This window comes from Salmo salar, chromosome ssa01 (genome assembly GCF_905237065.1).
Source record: "Salmo salar chromosome ssa01, Ssal_v3.1, whole genome shotgun sequence".
NCBI lineage: Eukaryota > Metazoa > Chordata > Actinopteri > Salmoniformes > Salmonidae > Salmo > Salmo salar.
Genome location: NC_059442.1, coordinates 63,124,722 through 63,150,858, shown reverse-complemented (window position 1 = coordinate 63,150,858; position 26,137 = coordinate 63,124,722). Strand labels below are relative to the sequence as shown.

The 26,137-nt window shown below is 41.6% G+C and overlaps 1 protein-coding gene across 1 annotated transcript in view; it reads right to left on the bottom strand.

Moving 5' to 3' along the window:
* The window catches only part of LOC106607177 (neuroendocrine convertase 2), a 103,377-nt gene that overhangs the window by 11,633 nt on the left and 65,607 nt on the right, over positions 1–26,137 (bottom strand). The window contains exons 9-10 of the mRNA XM_014203849.2: positions 23,421–23,636; positions 19,603–19,703 (exon numbers count right to left, since the gene is read on the bottom strand). Coding sequence (XP_014059324.1) covers positions 19,603–19,703; positions 23,421–23,636 — 317 coding nt within the window. The remainder of the gene's footprint in view (positions 1–19,602; positions 19,704–23,420; positions 23,637–26,137) is intronic.

Here is a 26,137-nt window from a genome sequence, read left to right as displayed (position 1 = left end):
CTGCCAAGGACAGACAGGGCTGGAGAGACTGGACAACATGCTGCTGAGGCTGCAGACGGGCTGAGGGACAATCACACCCTCACAGCCTAGATAGAAAGATAGAAAGGAGAATATGACGTGTTTTTTTTATGTTGCACTATAATGCAAGGGAAAGCAGTTATGCATCATAGGGAACCGAAATTGTTTTAGGTTATGGTTATGGTTATGGCACTAGTAAAGGGAATCCTAGTCTTCACCCAGTAGCTCAGATTGTCACTGGTCATTTCACCTCCCATGCACACTTTTAATTTGTTCCCATTCTGACTCTTCATATATTAGGCTATAGGCCTAGTGGAAGGTATAAGACTATATGCCTTGTGTATTAGGCTATAGGACTAGTACGTACAGAAGCAATTGAAGCTGTAAAAGTTAATTATTGTTATTATATACCTTATTCTTATCATATTTTGTGATTCCAAAGTTTGATGTAACTTGCACATTGTTTTCAGGTTTGAGTAACAAGATGTATTACCCTCAATACAATTATTTTAATATAGTTCTTGATTTATTAATATTTTATTATTTGCGTATGTTTTTCCTCATAATATTTAATACTAACTGGCATTTGTAATATGTTTTGGTGCAGATATGTGTTTAATAATCAAACAAGATAAGAAAGTGTTGGTAAAACTTTACAACAAGATTCCATTTGTAAATGGTTTATAAACCCTTATTTGTAATTACGTTATTGATGGTTAGACCTGAAAGATAGCAGCTTTAACAATATCATAATCTGTGCTTTGGTGTCGTACAATTTCTGGGCTCTTCCCACAAGAACACTTTGGCCGTGAGATATTTGGTCACTGCTCATTTGGCAATCTACTCAAACAGAGAAATAGATCTGCCTTCGTACATGTATCTAGCATCTCTCATGTAGAGTTTTGCACAAATGCTTCCAACTTAAAGTCCATGGCTTTTTTTTATATTAGCCTGTATGTTTATGCAACTTTCAAAATTACTTAACCAATCTTATAACCCCTTTAGGTGGATGTCAGTGACAGAAACTCTACCACAAAAGTGTATTTTGAACACTCAAATATCTGGGAAGAGCTTTAGAGTAGGCGATTAGAGCGACTATCATACACATGGGAAACAAGATCCCGGACTAGCCTCCATTTTGTTACATTCCTCAGCAAAAAAAACAAAAATTGTTGCCCAAAGAGAAGGGGGAAAAAAACAAAGAGTCATTAACAACAACCAAAACAAAAACAGGTGGGGTTCTCCCATGTCACCACGCTCCTTCACACTCTCCACTGGCTTCCAGTCGAATCTTTCATCCGCTACAAGACCATGGTGTTGGCCTACGGAGCAGCAAGAGGAACTGCCCCTCCTTACCTTCAGGCTATGCTCAAACCCTTCACCCCAACATGAGCACTCTATTCTGCCACCTAATAAAGAGATGCTCTGCTTTTTTGACACCACACCCAAGAAAGCAAATTTATCAGGCTCTAGTTTTATCTTACCTTGATTATCGCCCAGTCATATGGTCAAGTGCTGCAAAATGTACTTAGTTAAGCTCCAGCTGGGCCAGAACAGAGCGGCACATCTTGCTGACATGAATTTGTAACTGATATATGCACACACACACACACACACACACACACACACACACACACTACATGTAAATGTTTTTGAATGTATGTAAATTGTAAAGTATTTTTTTGTCTGTAATGCATTTATCGTTGTGTGTCGAACCACAGTAAGACTAGCTGTTGCCATTAGCGTCGGCCAATGGGGATCCTAATAAATCAAATCACCTCTGGTCTTTTGGCCCTCCCACTCCTACGGGAGGGCAGTTTCCGCTCAGCCCAGTCCAAGCTCTTCTCTGTCCTGGTACCCCAATGGTGGAACCAGCTTCCCCTCAAGCTAGGATAGCAGAGTCCCTGCCCATCTTCCTGAAAGCACCTGAAACCCTACCTCTTCAAAGAGTATATTAAAAACCTGCTAGTCCTCTCGACCTCCCACCCCCCCAAAAAAATAATTCATATAAAGAAATAATAACTTTACTGAACCAAAACTTGACACTCCAGGATGGGAAAATAATGAACAAGAAAGAAACATATGAAGACAGGAGGGGACCATGAAACCCTACAGTATGTTGTATTTTAAATAGTTAATCTGTTGTCAATTTCTATTCTGACTTGTAATGTTAAAAAGGGGAGAAAAAGACACCCCTGTTTATCAGAATTAGCTAGGTTATTCACTATACAAATGATATGCTACAGATTTAAGTCACTGCAAATAAAATGATTTCCTCAATGTATCCTTCTATTAAAACTCTTTAGGGATAGGGGGCAGCATTGGGAAGTTTGGATGAAAAGTGTGCCCAGCGTAAACTGCCTGTTACTCAGGCCCAGAAGCTAGAGTATGCATATAATTAGTAGATTTGGATAGAAAACACTCTAAAATAATGTCTGTGAGTATAACAGAACTCAAATGGCAGGCGAAAACCTGAGAAAAATCCAACCAGGAAGTGGGAATTCTGAGGTTTGTAGTTTTCAAGTGAATGCCTATCGAATATCCAGTGTCTTTGGGGTCAGATTGCACTTCCTAAGGCTTCCACTAGATGTCAACAGTCTTTAGAAGTTGTTTCAGGCTTCTATTGTGAAAGGGGAGCGAATAAGAGCACTCTAAGCAGATGGCCCAGGTGAAAGCCTTTAGTTTAGTCACGCGTGTGGCCGTGAGCGTGAGCTCTGTTCCCTTTCCTTTCTAATGACAACAGTATTGTCCGCTTGAAATATTATTGAATATTTATGATAAAAACACCCTAAGCATTGATTAGAAACATCATTTGACATGTTTCTACAAACTCAAATGGAACTTTTTTGACTTTTCGTTTAGACTTTGTGCCCGCGCTTTGTGCATTTGGATTACGAGACTAAACGCGCAAACAAAAAGGAGGTATTTGGACATAAAGATGAACTTTATCGAACAAAACAAACATTTATTGTCTAACATGGAGACCTGGGAGTGCCATCAGATGAAGATCATCAAAGGTAAGTGATTAATTTTAATGCTATTTCTGACTTTTGTGACACCTCTCCTTGGTTGGAAAATGGCTGTATGGTTTTTGTGGCTAACATAATCGCATGGTGTGCTTTCATGGTAAAGCCTTTTTGAAATCGGACACAGCGGCTGGATTAACAAGAAGTGTATCTTTAATCGTATGTACAACACTTGTATCATATATCAATGTTTATGATGAGTATTTCTGTAAATTGATGTGGCTCTCTGCATTTTCACCGGATGTTTGTTTGAGACAATGCATTTCTGAACATAACACGCCAATTTCAAATTAGGTTTTTGGATATAAAGATTAACTTTCTCGAACAAAACAAACATTTATTGTCTAACATGGAGTCCTGGGAGTGCCACCAGATGAAGAACATAGAAGGTTAGTGATTAATTTTAACACTATTTCTGACTTTTGTGACACCTCTCCTTCTTTGGAAAATGGCTATATGTTTTTTTGTGGCTAGGCGCTGACCTAACATAATCGCATGGTGTGCTTTCACCGTAAAGCCTTTTTGAAATCGGACACTGGTTGGATTAATGAGAAGTTTAGCTTTAAAATGGTGTATAATACTTGTATGTTTGAGGAATTTTAATTATGAGATTTCTGTTGTTTGAATTTGGTGCCCTGCAATTTCACTGGCTGTAGGCCAGGTGTTCCGCTAGCAGAACCCCCTTCCCAGAAAGGTTAAATTACATTTTGTTCTATTTATTGCATGTTTGAGGTGATTACATGCTGTTAGAAATGTTTGCAACTCATTAATAAATGTACATAAGGTTTCCACTTTCTTTTAAGCTATATTTTTTGGCAGTTATAAAGGTTGATAACTCATTTGTTAATAGCTAGTGGATTGGCACTTTAAACATTTTTTCATTGGCAAGATAAGCAAACTTAGCAAGCAACAAACTTGCAACAAACACTACACTATGTCGGACCAAATTATGAAAGACAAGAATTGAATTCCGTAAAGTCAGTGTGGAAGAGGTGAAAATGTATTGTTGTGTATCAACAATGACAAGCCACCAGGGTCTGACAATCTGGATGGAAAATTACTGAGGATAATTGCAGACGATATTGCCACTCCTATTTGCCACATCTTCAATTTAAGCCTACTAGAGAGTGTGTGCCTTCAGGCCTGGAGGGAAGCTAAAGTCATTCCGCTACCCAAGAATAGTAAAGCCCCCTTTACTGGCTCAAATAACCGACCAATCAGCCTGTTACCAACCCTTAGTAAATTTATGGAAAAAATTGTGTTTGACCAGATACAATGCTATTTCACAGTAAACAAATTGACAACAGAATTTCAGCATGCTCATAGGGAAGGACACTCAACAAACACAGCACTTACACAAATGACTGATGATTGGCTGAGAGAAATTGATGATAAATTATTGTGGGGGCTGTCTTGTTAGACTTCAGTGCATCTTTTGAAATTATCAATAATAGTCTGCTGCTGGAAAAAACGTATGTGTTATGGCTTTAACTTCTATTGGCTACGTGGGACGCTAGCGTGTGAAATATCTGGGCGGCAAATTCAAAAACAACAAAATGTCATAATTCAACTTTCTCAAACATACAACTATTTTACACCATTTTAAAGATAAACTTCTCGTTAATCTAACCACTTTGTGCGATTTCAAAAAGGCTTTACAACGAAAGCAAAAAATTATTATGTTAGGGGAGTGCATAGACAAAAATAATCACACAGCCATTTTCCAAGCAAGGACATGTGTCAATAAAACCCAAAACACAGCTAAATGAAGCACTAACCTTTGACGATCTTCATCAGATGACACTCCTAGGACATTATTTTACACAATACATGTATGTTTTGTTCGATAAAGTTCATATTTATAACCAAAAACAGCATTTTACATTGGCGCGTGATGTTCAGAAAATGTATTCACACCAAAACATCTGGTGAATGTGCACATCAATTTACAAAAATACTCATCATAAACGTTGACAAAATATATAACAATTATTTTAAGAATTATAGATAGACTACCCCTGGATGCAACTGCTGTGTCAGATTTTAAAATAGCTTTTCGGCGAAAGCACATTTTTCAATATTCTGAGTACATAGCTCGCCATCAAAGCAAGCTATACAGACACCCGCCAAGTTCTGGGGTCACCAAAACTCAGAATTAGTATTAGAAATATTCTCTTACCTTTGCTGATCTTCGTCAGAATGCACTCCCAGGACTGCTACTTCCACAAGAAATGTTGTTTTTGTTCGAAATAATCCATATTTATGTACAAATACCTCCATTTTGTTCATGCGTACAGAGCACTATCCAAAGGCATAACGCGCTAGCGCGGTATCAGAGACGAAAAGTCAAAATGTTCCATTACCGTTCATAGAAGCATGTCAAACGTTGTTTAAAATCAATCTTTATCGTAAAAATGCGATAATATTCCAACCGGACAATAGCATATTCATTCAAGAAGAAAAAGAAGGAACGGCGTGCTCGCGGGATCACGCATCCTAAATCCCTTTGTCCCCAGGCAGTCCACTGATTGACTGAGCTCCTTTTCTCTGCCCGGTTACAGGAGACGGATGAAAAAACTTTCTGAAGGCTTTTGACAGCCAATGGAAGCCTTGGGAAGTGCAACGTGACCCCACAGACACTGTAGTTTCGATAGGGATTAGAAAGAAGAACTACACTTCCTGGTTGAATTTTTTTCAGGTTTTTGCCTGCCATATGAGTTATGTTATACTCACAGATACCATTCATACAGTTTTAGAAACTTCAGAGTGTTTTTTATCCAAATCTACTAATAGTATGCATATTCTAGTTTCTGGGCCAGAGTAGTAACCAGTTTAATTTGGGTACGTTTTTCATCCGGCCGTGAAAATACTGCCCCTTATACTTTAAGAAGTTAAAGCCAGAGTGTCTATGTATGCGGATGACTCAACACTATACACGACTGCTACTACAGCGACTGAAATGACTGCAACACTCAACAAAGAGCTGCAGTTAGTTTCAGAGTGGGTGGCAAGGAATAAGTTAGCCCTAAATATTTCTAAAACTAAAAGCATTGTATTTGGAACAAAACACTCACTAAACCCTAAACCTCAACTAAAACTTGTAATAAATAATGTGGAAATTGAGCAAGTTGAGATGACTAAACTGCTTGGAGTAACCCTAGATCGTAAACTGTCATGGTCAAAACTTATTGATACAGTATTAGCTAAGATGGGGAGCTGTCTGTCTATAATAAAGCGATGCTCTGCCTTCTTAACAACACTATCAACAAGGCAGGTCCTACAGGCCTTAGTTTTGTCGCACCTTGACTACTGTTCAGTCGTGTGGTCAGGTGCCACAAAAAAAATGACTTGGCTCAGAACAGGGCACCATGGCTGGCCTTTGGATGTACGCAGAAAGACAATATTAATAATATGCATGTCAATCTCTCCTGGCTGAAAGTGGAGGAGAGATTGACTTCATCACTACTTTTATTTATGAGAGGTATTGACATGTTGAATGCACTGAGCTGTCTGTCTAAACTACTGGCACACAGCTCGGACACCCATACATACCCCACAAGACATGCCACAAGGGGTCTCTTCAAAGTCCAGAACAGACTATGGGAGGCAAACAGTACTACATAGAGCCATGACTACATGGAACTCTATTCCAGATCAAGAAACTGACACAAGCAGTAAAATTTGATTTTAAAAACAGATAAAAAAACACCTTATGGAACAGCGGGGACTGTGAAGCAACACAAACATTGGCACACACACACACACACACACACACACACACACACACACACACACACACACACACACACACACACACACACACACGATACATACACATGGAGTTAGTACTGTAGATATGTGGTAATGGTGGAGTAGGGGCCTGAGGGCACACAGTGTGTTATGAAATCTGTGAATGTATTGTAAAGTTTTTAAAATTGTACAAACTGCCTTAATTTTGCTGGACCCCAGGAAGAGTAGCTGCTGCTTTGGCAGCTAATGGGGATCCATAATAAATACAAATACAAGCAGGTCATGGGTAAATCATTTGGGTAAATCATTTATAGATGATTTGAGAGTTCACTCAGAGCTTAGACATACTTTAGGCAATATTGGGTAATCATCACTACGTACATGAGAGAAAGTTCAAGATAAACGTTTAGATCAATGTTCAGTCAATGAATGGTGGGTATGAAGAACAAAATATTCAATGTTGTGAGAGGATACCTCCTCCACTGTTTCACCAACCAAAAGGTACTATGGTTACCATTTCACACCATAGCGTTCACCATACTTTGACTATCACAGAGAAGTGGTAAGTGTGTTGATATAATCTGGTATGTAAGAAATTATGATTGAATAATGTCCTGGATGTTAATTTGGCCAGGGCATCAAGGTTTCAAAGGTGGTTCAAGACACAACATGAAAACCAACCTCTTCTGTTCCTGGAACAGAGCACCCAAAAGTGAGAAAATACCTATTGTTCAACTGTGCAACTATTCAAAATAAGGTTGTATTTTTATACATAAGGTTTAATCTTTTAAGCATTTGTCAGGGCATTTATAAATGGATAATAACTGGAGGTAAATATTGGATTACTATTTGGCAAACACTGACACAGTTATTGCACTATTTTGACCAATGCGATAACCATTTATGAATGGTTTATAATGCATTTACAAAATATTAAATAATCATTAATAACTTCATTTTAACCCCTTTATAAACCCTTTACAAATGGAACTTTATTGTAAAGTGTTACCAAATTTTATTGTAATTGAACATTCTATAGAATTTGAACATACACATTTTCACAGGTGTTTTTTCTTGTCTGATTACAATTTGATTGATATGGTGCCATTGTATGTCATATCATTTGAAAGGGCTGTTCTTCAGTTTTCAAAATATGTATCATTTCATACTTGGTTTGACACCCGCATATTTTGCTCATTAATGCATGCAGAGTTCATGGTCTTTCAGCCAGTTTTGGGAAATCCTGCCAGTGAAGCAGCAATGCCAATAAATGGGATTTACAGTTACAGTTAGCTGGTGTTCTAAAACGTAGTGTTTCCATTCCCCTTTAAGTTACTTCCTGTAATTACAGGAAGCTGAAATTCAATGAAAGGCCTCCTGGGGACACTCTTTAACAATGCCCTGAGTTTTTACATTAAGTATTGACCGTTCTCGAGAGGATGGAAGACTGTTTTTTTTGTGTAACTGCAGGGACAGAATGAAGCCTTTTCCTGTTACCACAGCAAACTGAAACTCAGCACAAGGAATTATAAGGTCACGATGGGTTGTGTGGAAAGACGGTTAGCTAGCTCAATTGCAGTCATCTTTTCCCATTGACTGTGATGTATTGACAAAAGTGTCAATTGGTTGAATCAAAACTTTTAGAAAAACATGAAAGGATTATTTCCTATGATATCATGTTGACTGGGGTGGTAGATAAAAACATATTCATTAATCTATTGACAAAATATTAATCTAATTCACCTTGACAAGCAAGCTATCAACACCACCTATCTACAGCACAGTAGACTACATGAAAGTAGAAAATTGAGAATCCAGCAAATCATGTACTTAATCATGTATACCTCCTTGTAGATCACAAAGTAAGGGAAATTATACAAAAATCCAATAAAAGACTGAATGGATTCTGGTGCATTTAATACATTCATAAAAGTAATGAATGGAATAAAGGTCTGATCTCTTGATACACTAATGATGAAGCCTCAGATGTGTGAACATAAAGGGTCTTTGCTTTGAGACATCTGGCAGCACGTCTCTTTCTTATCTCTACTGTGGAATGACAGTTTGTTCTGTGCTGACTCACTGACTCCTGACACCACACAGTTCAAGTGTGTTTGGCCAGTAAAAAGGGTCTTTGCACTCACTAACACACACCAGCTTTTTACCTACAGCCAGAGCTACACAATAATGTGGACAGCCCTTCAAATTTGTGGATTCAGCTTTTTCCGCCACAACCATTGATGACAGGTGTATAAAATCGAGCACACAGCCATGCAATCTCCATAGACAAACATTTGGAGTAGAATGGCCCGTACTGAAGGGCTCAGTGATTTTCAATAAGGCACCGTCATATGATGCCACCTTTCCAACAAGTCAGTTCATCACATTTCTGCCCTGCTAAAGCTGCCCTGGTCAACTGTAAGTGCTGTTATTGTGGAGCAACAACGGCTGCAAAGTGGTAGGCCACACAAGCTCACAGAAAGAGACCGCCGGGTGCTGAAGCAATGTTGTGTATAAAAATTGTCTGTCCTCGTTTGCAACACACTACCGAGTTCCGAACTGCCTCTGGAAGGAACCTCTGCAAAAGAACTGTTCGTCTGGAGCTTCATGAAATGGGTTTCATGGCCGAGCTGCAGCACACAAGCCTAAGATCACCATGCGCAATGCCAAGCGTCATCTGCAGTGGTGTAAAGCTCGCCGCCATTGGACTGTGGAGCAGTGGAAACGTATTCTCTTAAGTGATGAATTATGCTTCACCATCTGGCAGTCCGACAGACGAATCTGGGTTTGGCCGATGCCAGCAGAACGCTACCTGCCCCAATGCATAGAGCACACTAAAGTTTGCGGAAGTCCCTTTCCAGTTTCAGCATGACAATGCCCAGTGCACAAAGCAAGGTCCATACAGAAATGGTTTGTCGAGATTGGTGTGGAATAACTTGACTAGCCTGCACATAGCCCTGACCTCAACCCCATCGAACACGTTTGGGATGAATTGGAACATCGACTGGAAGCCAGGCCGAATCACCCAACATCACTGCCCGACCACACTAATGCTCTTGTGGCTGAATGGAAGCAAGTCCCTGCAGCAATGTTCCAACATCTAGTGAAATCCCTGCCAGAAGATTGGAGGCTGTCATAGCAGCAAAAGAGGTTACCAAAATGCTTAGTTTAGCGAAATGCTTATGTTACTTGCTCCAACCGTACAGTAATAAGTTACAACAACAAAAAACATGCAAATCCCCCCAAAATTAAGAAAGGAATTAAGAAATACAGAAATATTAGAACAAGCAATGTCAGAGTCTGGAATATAATTATTATGTATATAATGGCGTGTATAGACATTATGGACAATATATGAATAGAAAAGGTGTGTTCAGAAGTAGTTATATAGGATGAGCCATGACTAGAATACAGCATATACACTGCACAAAAATGTGACTCGTTTCAGGAAACTAGGCGTATGTCACATGTCACTACTTCACAGGAGAGGCATTTGAACGTTAATGTGGCTTAATAACAAACTTGTATGCCATATGTAAGTACAAATAAATAAATAAATTATGAGCCTAGTTATTGCAGCCATGGACAAAGTCAGGAACCTTCCCGCTAGCCATGATAAGCTGAGATAATGAATGGGCTGGCCATGCCGAGAGATGAGTTTGGATTGTTCTGCCATCTTATACCTTCTGTCTATAGATAAGGTGATTAATACAATTCTGGCATTTGATTGCAAACACGTAGGGAGTCAAAAAGAGAACACAGAAGGCTGTTGTATAAAACACTTGTATCTGGATTACATCTTCAATCTAAGGGCATAAAAGAATGAGTATCTACATTCCCGCTGCATGTTGGTCCTCCCTTCAACACCACGACGAAATCCGTGACAGAATTCCCCACCCAACCAGGACCAAGCAGCGGAAGAATTCTGGCGAGGACTGGGGAAAACGACTGGTAATGGAGCCCGAGAGGCACCCCCAATAATTTTTTAGGGGGGGGCACAAGGGCTGTTTGACGGGGCAAGACTGGAGACCCAGGCCAGCGCCCCGTACCCTTTTTAGAGGTAAACAGACTGGACAGGTCCCGTGCTTTGGGGTAGGTGCTATGATAAGGCCTGGTATTTTCAGGCCAGTATGCTCAGTACCAGCACCCCGCATGTGCCAGGGGAAAGTGGGCATCGAGCCAGCAGGGGTGATGCCAACCCTGCGCTTTAGACCGCCAGTGCGCCTCTACGGTCCGGTGTAGCACAGTGCCGTCGTTGACGGCAGCCACCCTCCCTTCCCTCCCTGTAGTTAGGGGGATTTTTTCGGTTTGTTTTGGGTGTTCTGTGTTTTATTTTACATTTACATTACATTTAAGTCATTTAGCAGACGCTCTTATCCAGAGCGACTTACAAAATGGTGCATTCACCTTATGATATCCAGTGGAACAACCACTTTACAATAGTGCATCTAAATCTTTTAAGGGGGGGGGTTAGAAGGATTACTTTATCCTATCCTAGGTATTCCTTAAAGAGGTGGGGTTTCAGGTGTCTCCGGAAGGTGGTGATTGACTCCGCTGTCCTGGCGTCGTGAGGGAGCTTGTTCCACCATTGGGGTGCCAGGGCAGCGAACAGTTTTGACTGGGCTGAGCGGGAACTGTGCTTCCTCAGAGGTAGGGGGGCCAGCAGGCCAGTGGTGGATGAACGCAGTGCCCTTGTTTGGGTGTAGGGCCTGATCAGAGCCTGAAGGTATGGAGGTGCCGTTCCCTTCACAGCTCCGTAGGCAATCACCATGGTCTTGTAGCGGATGCGAGCTTCAACTGGAAGCCAGTGGAGAGAGCGGAGGAGCTGGGTGACGTGAGAGAACTTGGGAAGGTTGAACACCAGACGGGCTGCGGCGTTCTGGATGAGTTGTAGGGGTTTAATGGCACAGGCAGGGAGCCCAGCCAACAGCGAGTTGCAGTAATCCAGACGGGAGATGACAAGTGCCTGGATTAGGACCTGCGCCGCTTCCTGTGTGAGGCAGGGTCGTACTCTGCGAATGTTGTAGAGCATGAACCTACAGGATCGGGTCACCGCCTTGATGTTAGTGGAGAACGACAGGGTGTTGTCCAGGATCACGCCAAGGTTCTTAGCACTCTGGGAGGAGGACACAAGGGAGTTGTCAACCGTGATGGCGAGATCATGGAACGGGCAGTCCTTCCCCGGGAGGAAGAGCAGCTCTGTCTTGCCGAGGTTCAGCTTGAGCTGGTGATCCGTCATCCACACTGATATGTCTGACAGACATGCAGAGATGCGATTCGCCGCCTGGTTATCAGAAGAGGGAAAGGAGAAGATTAATTGTGTGTGGATTAATTGTTTTGAAGGTGCATTCGGGGTCTGCACCTTTAGGGGGGGTAATGTCACGTCCTGACCAGCAGGTGGAGTAGGTGTATAAGTTTTGGTCAGGGCGTGGCAGAAGGAGTTGTGTTTTGTATGTTCTGTCTAGGTTGGGTTGTTCTATGTATAGTTAATTGGGGTGGACTTCCAATTGAAGGCAGGTGTGTGGTGTTGCCTTTGATTGGGAGTCCTATATTAGTTGGGTGTGTTTGTCTGTGTGTTTGTGGGGAATTGTTTGTGAGCACTGCGTTTATTGAGCCTGCTACACTGTCTAGTCGTGAGTACTGTTTATTGTTTTGTTTTTGTTCTGTGGATGCTTTACGTATTTTCATTAAAAGAATGAGTATCTACATTCCCGCTGCATGTTGGTCCTCCCTTCAACACCATGACGAAATCCGTGACAATCTAGCTACATGTCTAAACAAAATACTTCAAGTTAAAGTGTACTGTTAGCTAGCTAAAGTTAGCTGGCTCACTAGCTAACGTTACTCTATGGGTTGGGATTATGGTTCATTGTTAAACTGGCTTTCTGCATGTCTCAGATGTTTACATGACCCATCAAGTTAGCCAGGTGTGTCTGGCAGTGATTATGGACAATTATTGGTCTTCTATGTAACACCTTCTAAAATCCTGTTTTTGCTTTGTCATTATAGGGTATTGTGTGTAGATTGATGAGGTAAAAAATAAGATTTAATCAATTTTAGAATAAGGCTGTAACGTAACAAAATGTGGAAAAAGGAAAGGGGTCTGAATACTTTCCCGAATGCACTGTAGTGTGTGTTTACCAGAGACTGTAATGTGTAGAAAACATAACCTGCACCAAAGTCAGACTAGGATATAAGCCAAGGACTAGAGCAAGTGTATTTTTACCTGGAGTTTTTCCTTATTATAGGCTACTACTTTTACCACTTTTAGTCTTGAAATCTTTGGTGGTTTACTACACTACTCAATCTGATTAGCACATGGCCTCACAGGTGAATCCTTAAAGAGATGGGTGGGGTTAAGGTTTAACAAGATAAGAACGACGCTGAATGGGTGTAGACAAAGAAGAGCTCTCCAGTAGGTGTACCAAAACATTCAAGGGCAATTGTCTAGAAGGTGGGGTTACAAGTTTATAAACTTTCAACGCATAATTACTTTCCCATTGTTCCTCAACTGCAGTTTATGATATACCAATTTCCAGCTCTTAGTCTACTTTTGTTTTGCTACATAAGACCGAATCGAGGCGGTGAGTCACAAATATAAACAAAACATGCAACAATTTCAACAATTTTACTGAGTTACAGTTCATATAACGAAATCAGTCAAATAAATTCATTAGGCCCTAATCTATGGATGTCACATGACTGAGAATACACATATGGATCTGGTGGTCTGGTGATACCTTAAAAAAACGTAGGGGCGTGGATCAGAAAACCAGTCAGTATCTGGTGTGCCCACCATTAGCCTCATGCAGCTTGGCACATCTCCTTCACAGAGAGTTGATCAAGCTGTTGATTGTGGCCTGTGGAATGTTTTCCCACTCCTCTTCAATGGCTGTGCGAAGTTTCTGGATATTGGCGGAAACTGGAATTTGTTGTCGTGCACGTTGATCCAAAGCATCCCAAACATGCTCAATAAGTGATATGTCTGGTGAGTATGCAGGTCATGAAAGAACTGGGACATTTTCAGCTTCCAGGAATTGTGTACAGATCCTTGTGACAATGGGCCATGCATTATAATGCTGAAACATGAGCTGATGGTTGCAGATAAATGTCACAACAATGGGCCTCAGGATCTCATCACGGTATCTCTGTGCATTCAAATTTTCATGAATAAAATGCAATTGTGTTCATTGTCCATAGTTTATACTTGCCCATACCATAACCTTACCGCCACAAAGGGGCACTCTGTTCACAAAGTTGACATCAGCAAACCACTCACCCTCACGACGCTATACACACTGTCTGCCATCTGCCCGGTACAGTTGAAACCAGGATTCATCTGTGAAGAGCACACTTCTCCAGTGTGCCAGAGGCCATCGAAGGTGAGCATATTCCCACTGAAGTCGGTTTTGACGCCGAACTTCAGTCAGGTCAAGACCCTGGTAAAGATGATGAGCACGCAGATGAACTTCCCTGAGATGGTTTCTGACAGTTAGTGCAGAAATTCTTCGGTTGTGCAAACCCAAAGTTTCATCAGCTGTCCGGGTGGCTGGTCTCAAACGATCCCACAGGTGAAGAAGCCTGATGTGGAGGTCCTGGGCTGGCGTGAATACGCGTGGACGTACTGACAAATTCCTCAAAACGATGTTGGAGGCGGCTTATGGTAGAGAAATTAACATTCAATTCTCCGGCAACAGCTCTGGTGGACATTCCTGCAGTCAGCATGTCAATTGCACGCTCCCTCAAAAATTTAGACATCTTTGTCATTGTGTTGTGTGACAAAACCGCACATTTTAGAGTGGCCTTTTATTGTCCCCAGCACAATGATCATGCTGTTTAATCAGCTTCTTGATATGCCACACCTGTCAGGTGGATGGATTATCTTGGCAAAGGAGAAATGCTCCCTAGCAGGGATGTAAACAAATTTGTGCACAACATTTGAGAGAAATAAGATTTTTGTTAGTATGGAACATTTCTAGGATCTTTTATTTCAGCTCATGAAAATGGGACCAACACTTAACATGTTGTGTTTATATTTGTGTTCAGTGCACATACAGTGCCTTCTGAAAGTATTCAGACCGCTTGACTTTTTCCACATTTTGTTACATTACAGCCTAATTCTAAAATGGATTAAATAAAAAAAAAATCCTCAGCAATCTGCACACAATACCAAAGCAAAAACTGGTTGTTAGAATGTTTGCAAATGTATTTTAAAATAAACAACTTTACATAAGTATTCAGACCCTTTGCTATGAGACTCGAAATTTAGTTCGGGTGCATCCTGTTTCCATTGATCCTCCTTGAGAGGTTTCTACAACTTGATTGGAGTCCACCTTTGGTAAATTCAATTGATTGGACATGATTTGGAAAGGCACACACCTGTTTATATAAGGCCCCACAGTTGAGAGTGCATGACAGAGCAACAACCAAGTCATGAGGTCAAAGGAATTGTCTGTGGTGTCGGGATGGTGTTGAGGCACAGATCTGGGGAAGGGTACCAAAACATTTCTACAGCATTGAATGTCCCCAAAAACACATCATTCATAAATGGAAGCAGTTTGGAACCACCAAGACTCTTCCTGGAGCTGGCCGCCCGGGCCAAACTGAGCAATCAGGGAGAAGGGCCTTGGTCAGGGAGGTGACCAAGGACCTGATGGTCCAGCTAACAGAGCTCCAGAGTTCCTCTGCGGAGATGGGAGAACCTTCCAGTAGGACAACCAACTTTGCAGCACCCCACCAATTAGGCCTTTATGGTAGAGTGGCCAGACGGAAGCCACTCCTCCATAAAAGGCACATGACAGCTCGCTTGGAGTTTGCCAAAAGGCACATAAAGGCTCTCAGACCATGAGAAACAAGATTCTCTGCTCTGATGAAACCAAGATTGAACTCTTTGGCCTGAATGCCAAACGGCACATCTGGCACAATCCCTTAGGTGAAGCATGGTGGTGGCAGCATCGTGCTGTAGGGATGTTTTTCAGCAGCAGGGACGGGGATTGAGGCAGGATTGAGTCAAAGATGAACTGAGCAAAGTACAAAGAGATCCTTGATGAAAACCTGCTCCAAAGTGCTCAGGACCTCAGACTGGTTCGAAGGTTCACCTTTCAACAGGACAACGACCCTAAGCCCACAGCCAAGACAATGCAGGAGTGGCTTCGGGAAAAGTCTCTGAATGTCCTTGAGTGGCCCGGCCAGAGCCCAGACTTGAACCCGATCTAACATTTCTGCAGAGACCTGAAAATAGCTACCCATCCTACCTGACAAAGCTTGAGAAGACCTGCAGAGACTCCCCAAATACAGATGTGCCAAGCTTGTAGAGTCAAACACAAGAAGACTTTAAGAGGCTGTAATTGCTGCCAAAGGTGCTTCAGCAAAGTACTGAGTAAAGGGTCTGAATACTTATGTAAATGTGAAATTTCAGTATTGTTTTTCTTTTTTTCTCTAAAAACCTGTTTTTGCTTTGTCTTTATGGGGTATTGTGTGCAGAGTTATAAGGGGGAAAAACAACTTAATACATTTTAGAATAAGGCTGTAACATAACAAAATGTGGAAAATGGCAAGGGGTCTGAATAGTTTCCGACGACACTGTATGAAGTGGGTTAAACAGTATGTAAACATAATTATATTGAACAGTGTTCAAGGACTATGTACATAGGGCAGCAGTCTCTAACTTGCAGGGTTGAGTACCAGGTGGTAGCCAGCTAGTAACAGTGACTAATGTTCAGGGCAGTGTACTGGGTGGAGACTAGTGGTGATTATTTAACAGTCTAATGGCCTGGAGATAGAAGCTGTTTTTCAGTCTCTCTGTCCCAGCATTTATGCACTTATACTCTCTCTGCCTTCTAGATGGTAGCGGGGTGAACAGAACGTGTCTCAAGTGGCTGAGGTCCTTGATGATCTTCTTGGCCTTCCTGTGACAGCGGTTGATGTAGTGGAGGATAGACACTGTGCACCCAGTAATGTGTTGGGCGGAACACACCACCCACTGGAGAGCCCTGTGGTTTTAGACGGTGCAGTTGCCGTACCAGGCAGTGATACAGCCCTGCAGGATGCTCTCAATGTTGCATCTGTAGAAGTTCATGAGGGTCTTAGAGGCCAAGCTGAATTGCTTCAGCCTCCTGAGGTTGAAGAGGCACTGTTGCGCCTTCTTCACCACACTTTCTGTGTGGATGGACCATTTCAATTTGTCAGTGATGTGCATGCCGAGGAACTTGAAACTTTTCAGTCTCTCCACTACGGTCCCATGAATTTGGATGGGAGTGTGCTCCATCTGCTGTCTCCTGAAGTCCACGATCAGCTCCTTCATTTTGTTGACATTGAGAAGAGATTATTTTCCTAGCACCACTCCGCTGGGGTCCTCACCTCCTCACTGTAGGCTGTCTCATCGTTGTTGGTAATCAGGCCTACCACTGTTATGTAATCTGAAAACTTGATGAATGAGATGGAGACGTGCGTGGCCAGCCACACAGTTCTGGGCGAACAGGGAGTACAGGAGGTGGCTGATTACATTTAGTTTAGTTACCTTTACTTTATTCGGTACATGAACAATTGTGGACATCTTGAAGCAAGTGGGGACAACAGATTGGGATAGGTAGAGATTGAATATGTCTGTAAACACTCTGCACATGCTCTGAGGATACAGCTTGGGATGCCGTCTGGGCCGACAGCTTTGTGAGGGTTAACACGCTTAAATTTCTTACTCACTTCGACCATGGAGAACGAGAGCTCACAGTCCTTGTGAACAGCGTTGGCCCGCCTAGCCAACACTGTATTTTTCTTGAAGCAGGTGAAGAAGGTGTCCGGGAGCAAGGCGTCGGTGTCCGCTATGTACCTTGTTTTCTCATGTCTGAACCGTTGAATTGCGGCTCTACTTTGATGTTTTGCCTGTTTGATTCCCTTATGAAGGGCATAGCTGGATTGTTTGTGCTCGTCCGTGTTCCCAGTCACCTTGCCATGGTTAAATGAGATGGTTAGCACTTTCAGTTTTGCACGAATGCTGCTATCTAGCCACATTTTCTGGTTTGGGTGAGTTCTAATTGTCACAGTGAGAACAACATTGTCTATAAACTTCCTGATGAACTCAATCACAGAGTCAGTGTATACGTCAATGTTATTCTCAGAGGTAACACATATCCCAGTCCGCATGGACTAAACGATCTTGAAGCGTAGATTCAGATGAAAAGTCCTTACCACGGGTACTACCTGTTTAAGTTTCTGCCTATAGGAAGGGAGGAGCAGAATGGAGGCTTGATCTGATTTGCCGAAAGGAGGGTGGGGAAGGGCCTTGTAGCCTTCCCAGAAGGGGAGGTAGCAACGGTCAAGAATTCTTGATGAGTGAGTAGCGCAGACGATGTGTTGATAAAACTTCGGTAGCGTTTTCCTCGGATTTGCTTTATTAAGGTTTGCTTTATTAAAGAAATGTTCTTGGAAGAACTAGCCCACATAAGGTTCTTTGTGGAGCCAGAAAACTCATATGGTTCTAACTTAAACCTTTATTTTTAAGAGTGTATGTAAAAAAGACTGAATTAAAGGGATTGAAAATTATTTGGAGAATAGGTGAAACCTTTCTAGAAATTCTGTTGCTTCATGTACTTAATAAGATAGTATATTCTGAACATTCTACATTTATATAATTTTAGGACCTTATCCCTGTATCCTGGAGACACTGTACCCTGGAGCCTGGCCTAGCTATGGTCAGTGGCAGGACTCCACCCTACATGCTCCCACAGTGTCTACAGTAACTGTCAAGTCAAATATATGATATTATTCATATCAAATGTGCCAATTGCCTTCCCTAGTATATGTTTTACATTTTTGCGACCATAAGGACGAAATTAAAAGTTTTCACATCAGCTATGAATTCATGTTGTTTGAAATTAAAGATTTTTTATTATCGCTATTGACATAGTGCTAATCTTTGTTGAACATAATAAAACCCCAAAACAAAACTATGCATTATTATTATGGATTTTTTCATTGTGGAAATGGGCTGAGGTATTCCTCTGGTTTACTTGTCAACAACATGACTTATGTGTCCCGGCTGGAATTGCTGGGAGAACACTCCAGCATTTTACATCACCAGCTAGTGCTGAGTCGCTCTGTTTCATGTATATGTGCCTTTCGGTAATTAATAAAATATGAATGTGCGCTTTGAGCGCAGTCTTCAATATAAATATTTATATTCTTCTGCCATGTAATGAGGTATAAAGAACACCAGCCAGGCCAAACATTATTTGTATCCCTGGCACGAACACAGAGACTTTGTAAATACTGGGCGAGACAACACTTTTTTTCATGGAGTAAGTCTGTGGGCCTAATGGCAGGTTCGGTAAATAAGTGATTCAATGAAGAGAGAAGGTATGAAGTGGTCTGAAGAGGAGGAGAGCAATGGAGGGAGATAAGAAGAAGAAAGGCCCTGATGAGGAGAGAGAGAGAGAGAGAGTGAGAGAGAGAGAGAGAGAGAGAGAGAGAGAGAGAAATTTGAACTTGAATTTGACTCTGGGAGAGAAAGACAGAGAAAGGAATAGGTAGTTTGAATCGGTAGAGACAGCCATGGTTTCAGTCACTGCGGAGCTGCATTTATTCAAAACATCTCATCCATGTTAATAGAGTGAGAACAGCAGAAGCCATATTCTGTGTAGAAGTAAGTATTTCAGACACTGACCGGTAATGGTATATAAATATTTTAAGCGGCAGCATTAGTCCATGGGCGTGTGGGGCAAATGATGAGTAGGGCAGATGAGGTGCGTGTGTGTGTGTGTGCGTGCGTGCGTGTGTGTGTGTGTGTTTGTGTATGTGTGTGTGTACATACTTGGCCTCCAACGCCAAGGCAAACACTCCGGCTGCTTCAGGAGCTGCTGCTGATGTTCCAGAGTGGCGCAGGGTGCAGTTTCCATACAGGTCCGTGGTGGCCTACCATAACACAACGATGGAAGACAAAGACTGTAGTCATATCAGTGAGCTAACAACATTCAACAAGAGGAGAGGAGAGGAGAGGAGAGGAGAGGAGAGGAGAGAGGAGAGGAGAGGAGAGGAGAGGAGAGGAGGGGAGAGGAAAGTGGAGAAGAAAAGACTTCAAGAATGCAAATTATTCAGTAAACATTTGATTCAGATGTGTAGTTTAATTAAAGATAATCAGAGATCTTATCCAATTAGTCAGAGAGGAAGAAGCCCATGAGGGAACCCTTGGCTCTCTCAACCGTCATGGCTTTCTGGTGCAAGTCAAAACACAAACAGTGCTGTCAAATACAGTTCTCATATACACTATATGTACAAAAGCATGTGGACACTCCTTCAAATTAGTGGATTCGGCGATTTCAGCCACACCCATTGATGACAGGTGTATAAATTTGAGCACACAGCCATGCAATCTCCATAGAAAAATCATTAGAAGTAGAATGGCCTGACTGAAGAGCTCAGTGACTTTCAATGTGGCAGCGTCCAACAAGTCAGTTCGTCAAATTTCTGCCCTGCTAGAGCTGCCCCAGGCAACTGTAAGTGCTGTTATTGTGAAGTGGAAACGTGTAGGAGAAACAACGGCTCAGCTGGAGCAGTGGAAACGCGTTCTCTGGAGTGATCGATCACGCTTCACCATCTGGCAATCCATCGAACACCTTTGGGATGAATTGCGGGTCTAATCGCCCAACATCAGCGCGCGACCTCACTAATGCTCTTGTAGCTGAATGGAAGCAAAACCCAACATTCCAACATTTAGTGGAAAGCCTTCCTAGAAGAGTGGATGCTAGCAGCAAAGGGGGGACCAACTCCATATTAATGCCCATGATTTTGGAATGAGACGTTCAACGAGCAGGTTGTCCACATACTTTTGGTCTTATAGTGTATTAGTGTGACATCTCTTGATAATTAATATACTGAGAGGGAGATTTATTTGTCAGAATAGCCTTCACTGAACACGATAAAATCAAATTGTATTTGTATTGTGCTTTCTTATAACATTGCCTACACACAAAAAAAAACAATAACAAGCTACTACACTATGGGGTAACGTGACAGGGGAAACCTCCTGAGTGAGTTAAAAGGATTAGTATGACCAGAATTACTGTAGTATGACTAAGTTCAGATGAATCTCTCTCTCTCTCAATTCAATTTGCTATATTGGCATGATGTAACAATGTACATACAGCTCCTTGAAAAATTATTCATCCCCCTTGCCGTTTTTCCTATTTTGTTGCATTACAACCTGTAATTTAAATTGATTTTTATTTGGATTTTATGTAATGGACATCTACAAAATATTCCAAATTGGTGAAGTGAAATAAAAATAAAAAACGGAAAATTGGTGTGTGCATATGTATTCACCCCTTTGCTGTGAATCCCCTAAATAAGATCTGGTGCAACCAATTACCTTCATAAATCACATAATTAGTTCAACTGTGTGCAATCTAAGTGTCACATGATCTGTCATGATCTCAGTATATATACACCTGTTCTGAAAGGTCCCAGAGTCTGGAACACCACTAAGAAAGGGGCACCACCAAGCAAGCGGCACCATGAAGACCAAGCTGTCCAAACAGGTCAGGGACAAAGTTGTGTAGAAGTACAGATCAGGATTGGGTTATAAAAAAATATCTGAAACTTTGAACATCCCACTGAGCACCATTAAATCCATTATGAAAAAAATGTAAAGAATATTGTACCACAACAAACCTGCCATGAGAGGGCCGCCCACCAAAACTCACAGACCAGGCAAGGAGGGAATTAATCAGAGAGGCAACAAAGAGACCAAAGATAACCCTGAAGGAGCTGCAAAGCTCCATAGAACCACTTTAAGCCATACACTCCACAGAGCTGGGATTTACGGAAGAGTGGCCAGAAAAAAGCCATTGCTTAAAGAAAAAAATAAGCAAACACGTTTGGTGTTCACCAAAAGACATGTAGAAGACTCCCAAAACAAGAAGCTACTCTGGTCAGATGAGACAAATATTGAGCTTTTTGGCCATCAAGGAAAACACTATGTCTGGAATAAACCAAACACCTCTCATCAACCCGAGAACACCATGCCCACAGTGAAGCATGGTGGTGGCAGCATCATGCTGTGGGGAAGTTTTTCATCGGCAGGGACTGGGAAACTGGTCAGAATTTAAGGAATGATGGATGACGCTAAATACAGGAAGCCTCTTGAGGGAAACCTGTTTCAGTCTTCCAGAGATTTGAGACTGCGATGGAGGTTCACCTTCCAGCAGGACAATGACCCTAAGCATACTGCTAACGCAACACTCGAGTGGTTTAAGGGTAAACATTTAAATGTCTTGGAATAACCTAGTCAAAGACCAGACCTCAATCCAATTGAGAATCTGTGGTATGACTTAAAGATTGCTGTACACCAGCGGAACCCATCCAACTTGAAGGAGCTGGAGCAGTTTTTCCTTGAAGAATGGGCAAAAATCCCAGTGGCTAGATTTGACAAGCTTATAGAGACATACCCCAAAAGACTTGCAGCTGAAATTGCTGCAAAAGGTGGCTCTACAAAGTGTTGACTTTTGGGGGGTGAATAGTTATGCACGCTCAGGTTTTCTGTTTTGATGCCTTATTTCTTGTTTGTTTCACAATAAATAATATTTTGCATCTTCAAAGTGGTAGGCATGTTGTGTAAATCAAATGATACAAACACCCCAAAAAAACATTTTAATTCCAAGTTGTAAGGCAACAAAATAGGAAAAATGCCAAGGGGGGTGAATACTTTCTCAAGCCACTGTATTTCCAAAGCGTACTTTGGAGATTAAGTGATACATTTACAATATTAACATCATTAAAATCATAATTATCAAGATTGTCAATGGGACAATCATTAACCTCCCTGGGCGAGGTGGGACGCCTAGTCAACAGCCAGTGGAATCGCGTGGCGATTTATCCGGCCGTGCAAATACTGCCCCCTAGCCCCATTAACAACAATAATCAAGGGTCAAAATAACCATACATTGAGCAGTAACAATAACATAGAGGCCATGTGCAGGTTGGTTGGTCTGTCAGACACTGTCCCTCATTTTATGGCAGGTAGCAATGTAGTGCTTTGCCAACAAACAGCTCTCTGCGTCCTCCCCCAACAGGACGTGTAGCCTATTCTCATCAGAGAGGTATTTGAATCCTTGATTAAGACTTTCAAATTTGGGGAAATTACACTCTCTTTATATTTTTTAAATTGTGTCAGGAAATGCAGCTCTGTCTTGGGTTCTGCTGTGGTGCTATGGTTGCACAGCCTTTCCTCAACAGGGAGCCAGTTTTTCCTGTGTCTACCCTTCTCAATGGCAAGGATGTGCTCACTGAGCTTGTACTTTGTCAAGGTTTTGATCAATAGTTTGCCATAGTGACGTGTCAATTTAGGGCCTATCTCATCCCTCTCTCCATCCCTTCCGCCCCCTATGGCACAGATGATTCATACATTGTCTTGTGATAACTCTGCACGTGGAGATAATTCCCCAGATAAATGCAGCTATAACAACCAAGCAGAAAGTTATAGTCCATCTCTGCTATGTCATTGTCCCAGTCCTCTACCCTGATGGCAGATATACGCACTCAGTGTACTCAAAGTACTCAGCCTGAGGATAACAATGAGATGAACTTGGTCAACCACTCCCTTTCTTTTTTTCCCACCCCTTCTCACACACTCACCACACCAGCCTCAGGGTTCCTCTTGCGTCCGTTGCTGAAGGTGGATGCGAGGGTGGAGGAGCAGCTCTCGTCATACAGGGCTGTGCGGCCGTCGTTGATGGCTGAGTTGATGGAGATGGTCCACATGCTGGAGGCGTAACCATCGCAGTTACAGTCGTCATAGCTACCACCGTCTCCAGAGGCCCATACGTAGATACTGCCTTTCCCTCCTCGGCCCTACGAGACAACACATCAACTGGCTTCAGGATGTGTTATAGGGGTAGAAGCAGTGGAAGTGGTACAGATGTAGATCTTAATTTTATCACCTTTTATCACAATACAGGAAATATAAAATGTATAGTGTATATGAGGTTTTAAAAGGCTTCTGAAGTTTGTAATTCCACTTATACATTTCAGACTTGATTTTTATTTACGAAAAATGTATCAACACCTACAAAAAAAGTCATTAATTATAATCCAGATAATAATTCACATTTCCTGTTGCTGCAGGTTTATTTTCCTGCTGTAGCAAACTGGCTCAAATTAAGATCCTACATCTGTAGTGATAGCAGTACATTGGTAGTCGTGCTGGGGCGGTAGATAGACTAGTGGTTAGAGCGTTGGGCCAGTAACTCAAATCCCTGAGCTGACAAGGTAAAAATCTGTTGTTCTGCCCGTGAACAAGGCAGTTAACCCACTGTTCCCCAGGAGACTGTCATTGTAAAAAAGAATTTGTTCTTAACATGTGTTGTTCCTTCTAGCTTTCTATTATAAATCAGTAACAAGGTAAAAATACAGAGGACAGAGAAATATGGGTGCACCAGACAGGTCAACACTTCTAATTTACACACCAAAAAAATCAGTTTAAATACACTTAGGTTGGAGTCATTAAAACTCATTTTTCAACCACTCCACAAATTTCTTGTTAACAAACTAAGTCGGTAAGGACATCTATTTTGTGCATGACACAAGTAATTTGTTTACAGACTAGATTAATTCATTTATAATTCACTGTATCACAATTCCAGTGGGTCAGAAGTTTGCATACAGTAATTTGACAGTGCCTTTAAACAGCTTGGAAAATTACAGAAAATTATGTCATGGCTTTAGAAGCTTCTGATAGGCTAATTTACATAGTTTGAGTCAATTGGAGGTGTACCTGTGGATGTATTTCAAGGCCTACCTTCAAACTCAGATACTCTTTGCTTGAAATCGTGGGTAAATCAAAAGAATCAGCCAAGACCTCAGAAAAACAATTGTAGACCTCAACAAGTCTGGTTCATCCTTGTGAGCAATTTCCAAATGCCTGAAGGTACCACATTCACCTGTACAAACAATACTACACAAGTATAAACACAATGGGACAACGCAGCTGTCATACCGATCAGGAAGGAAACGCGTTCTGTCTCCTAGAGATGAACGTACTTTACTTTGGTGCAAAAAGTGCAAATCAATCCCAGAACAATAGCAAAGGACCTTGTGAAGATGCTGGAAGAAACAGGTACAAAAGAATCTATATCCACAGTAAACTTTGTCCTATATTGTCATAACCTGAAAGGCCGCTCAGCAAGTAAGAAGCCACTGCTCCAAAACCGCCATAAAAAAGCTAGACTACAGTGGGGACAAAGACTGCACATGGGGACAAAGATCATACTTTTTGGAGAAATGTCCTCTGGTCTGATGAAACAAAAAATAACTGTTAGGCCATAATGAACATCGTTATGTTTGGAGCAAAAGGGGGAGGCTTGCAAGCCAGCATCATGAGGTAGGAAAATCATGTGGATATATTGAAGCAACATCTCAAGACATCAGTCAACTTATTGTGGGAATCTTGTGGAAGGCCACCCGAAATGTTTGACCTATATTAATTGGGTGTATGTAAACTTCTGACCCACTGGGAATGTGATGAAAGAAATAAAATCTGAAATAAATCATTCTCTCTACTATTATTCTGATATTTCACATTCTTAAAATAAAGTGGTGATCCTAACTGACCTAAGACAGGGCATTTTTACTGGGATTAAATGTCAGGAATTGTGAAAAACAGAGTTTAAATGTATTTGCCTAAGGTGTATGTAAACTTCCAACTTCAACTGTATGTAACAAATGTTACGAGTTATGTATTTGATGGTCATTCAGGTTAAATAGGTTGCCCTATCATAATTAGGTAGCTAGCTTACATTAGATTGAGTGTTAGTTAGCTAGCTTACAACAGTTAGCTAGCTAGCCATTTTCTGTTCTAATATCTCTGGCTATGGTAACGTTAGCTAGCTAACGAAGTTAGCCTCACGACCATGCCCGCGACACTAGCTTACTGAAGTGTATAAACTTTGTCAGTGTCTGTAATGGTAGCTAGTTAAAGCCAGCTAGGTACCTTAGCTAGCTTAGTCTGAAACTTCTTCTGGACTGTCTCAGACAATGTTTCACTCCTTAGCTATATTACCTAAATTTCCTGGCTAGCTAGCTAAGTTACCAATGTTCGATTTTACTTATTCTATAAATGGGTTAATTTAACCAAGCCATTTGGCAGGCTTATCTCATGCTTGCATGGTGATTGATTGTAACGGCCGTCGTATGAAGTGGATCAAGGCGCAGCGGGTTGAGTGCTCATTTTAACTTTATTTAGAACACTTATGAAACAAAACAGGAAAATGAACGGACGACAAACAGTAATGCAGGCTACACACAGCTATGCAAAAACAACTTCCCACACTTCCCATTACAAACACACCCCTATA